The 1842-nt window shown below is 20.2% G+C and overlaps 1 protein-coding gene across 1 annotated transcript; it reads left to right on the top strand.

Annotated features, from left to right (window-relative positions):
- Window positions 1-314: 314 nt before the first annotated feature.
- On the top strand, window positions 315-1241 carry PGSY75_0503300 (putative Ser/Arg-rich splicing factor; the record flags this gene model as incomplete). Its single annotated transcript, XM_018784315.1, has 1 exon — window positions 315-1241. The coding sequence occupies one exon, from the start codon at window positions 315-317 to the stop codon at window positions 1239-1241; it is 927 nt and encodes a 308-aa protein (XP_018642970.1).
- Between the last annotated feature and the right edge of the window lie 601 nt (window positions 1242-1842).

Raw genomic sequence — 1842 nt, 5'->3', positions numbered from 1 at the left:
AAAAGTTCAATTTTTTTTTAAATATATAAACATATATATATATATATAATAGTATAAAGGTTTGGAACACATTAATAGTATTTAATGTAAAGTTGTCAACCAAAATATAAATATATATATTTATATTTGTGCAATATATATATATATATATATATATATATATATATTTTGCATATATATAATATCCAAAAAAAAAAAAAAAATATGAACAAGTCAGGAAAAATTATATAAATATAATATAAATATAAATAAATAAATATATATATATATACATACTTGTATTTATTTATTTATTTATTAAAGAAAGAAAAAAAATGGGGCCTTATATAAATCAGAAGAATCAACCCATGTCCTTATTGATAAGAAAATTAAAATTTGATACATCACCATCAATTGTAAGAGAAAAGTTTAAAAGATTTGGAGCGATTAAAGATGTATATTTACCAATAGATTATTATACTAAAGAACCTCGAGGTTTTGGATTTGTCGAATTTTATGATGCAAAGGATGCTGAACAAGCATTAAAAGAAATGAATGGTTCAGACATTGATGGGAGTAGAATAGAAGTTTTTGTAGCACAAAAAGGAAGATCAGATCCAAGACATATGAGATATAAAGAAAAAGGAGGATATGCATATAGAAAAAATCCAGATAATAAAATAAGAAGAAGATATATATCTAAATCAAATTCAAGATATGGATCCCATTCAAGAGATAAAATAAGAAGACGCGAAAGATCAAAAGAAAGATTTAGATATAGAAATAGTTATGATAGAAAAATGAGTAGTTATCGAGATAGAAAAAATTATCATATGAAAAGTTATGATAGATATCGTGATAAAAATCATGATAGAAGTTTAAGTAGAAGATCAAGAGAATATCGTAATAATACATCAAGATATAGAGATAAAAGAAGATATGATAAATCTTATAGAAGTACTAGTCGAAGAGCTAGTAGATATGATAAAAGAAATGAAAATTATAAATCTAAATATAATAATAGTAACGATGATTATAGTGATGAAACCAGAAACTCAAGTAAACATTCTAGAAAAGAACAAGTGTCAAGATCTATTTCTTTTAATTCAGAAAAAGATGATACCAAAAAGAAAAATGATAATACAAGTGAAAGAGATAATTCAAATGAATGGAAAGGAAGTGAACAAAGAAAAGAGGAAGATGACGAGGAAGTAGAAAAGGAGAAAGAAAATGAAGAAGAGGAAGAAGAAATTTATGATTAAAATGGAGAACATAATTATAATTAATCACAAAAAATATAAAAAAATAATATAAATTAAAATATAATAAAATAAAACGTAGTCATACATATAAATATATATATATATATATATATATATTATACGTTCCATATTATTTTTTTTCATAATTATTTATATTATATATTTATATGTCATATATATTATATCATTTTATTTTAATTTTTTATTTTCTCAACCCGTTTGGGTTTTATTTGGATCACTGATAATTAATAAAATTTTTAATATATATCACTTATAACATATATATATTTATATATATGTTTTTATTTATATATTATTGTATATATTCTACTTACAACATTTTATGTATAGAAAGAGGAATATTTTTTTTTTTTTTTTTTTTTTTTTTTTTTAATTAGAAAAATATATCGTATAAGTTGTATTTTTTATCAATTTAATAAACGAAGGAAAGAGTAAAAAAAAAAAAACAAAAAAAAAAAAAAAATATTAAGTGATATGTGAAATGTGAAGAGAGAAATGTATTAAAATAAGATATACACACAAGTAGAAGACTCTATATATATTAGTACAAGTTATATATATATATATATATATATATATA

The sequence above is a fragment of the Plasmodium gaboni genome, chromosome 5, assembly GCF_001602025.1.
Source record: "Plasmodium gaboni strain SY75 chromosome 5, whole genome shotgun sequence".
NCBI classification, from domain to species: Eukaryota; Apicomplexa; class Aconoidasida; order Haemosporida; family Plasmodiidae; genus Plasmodium; species Plasmodium gaboni.
Note: the sequence above shows the minus strand (reverse complement) of the source record. Positions and strands in the feature narration are given on the sequence as shown.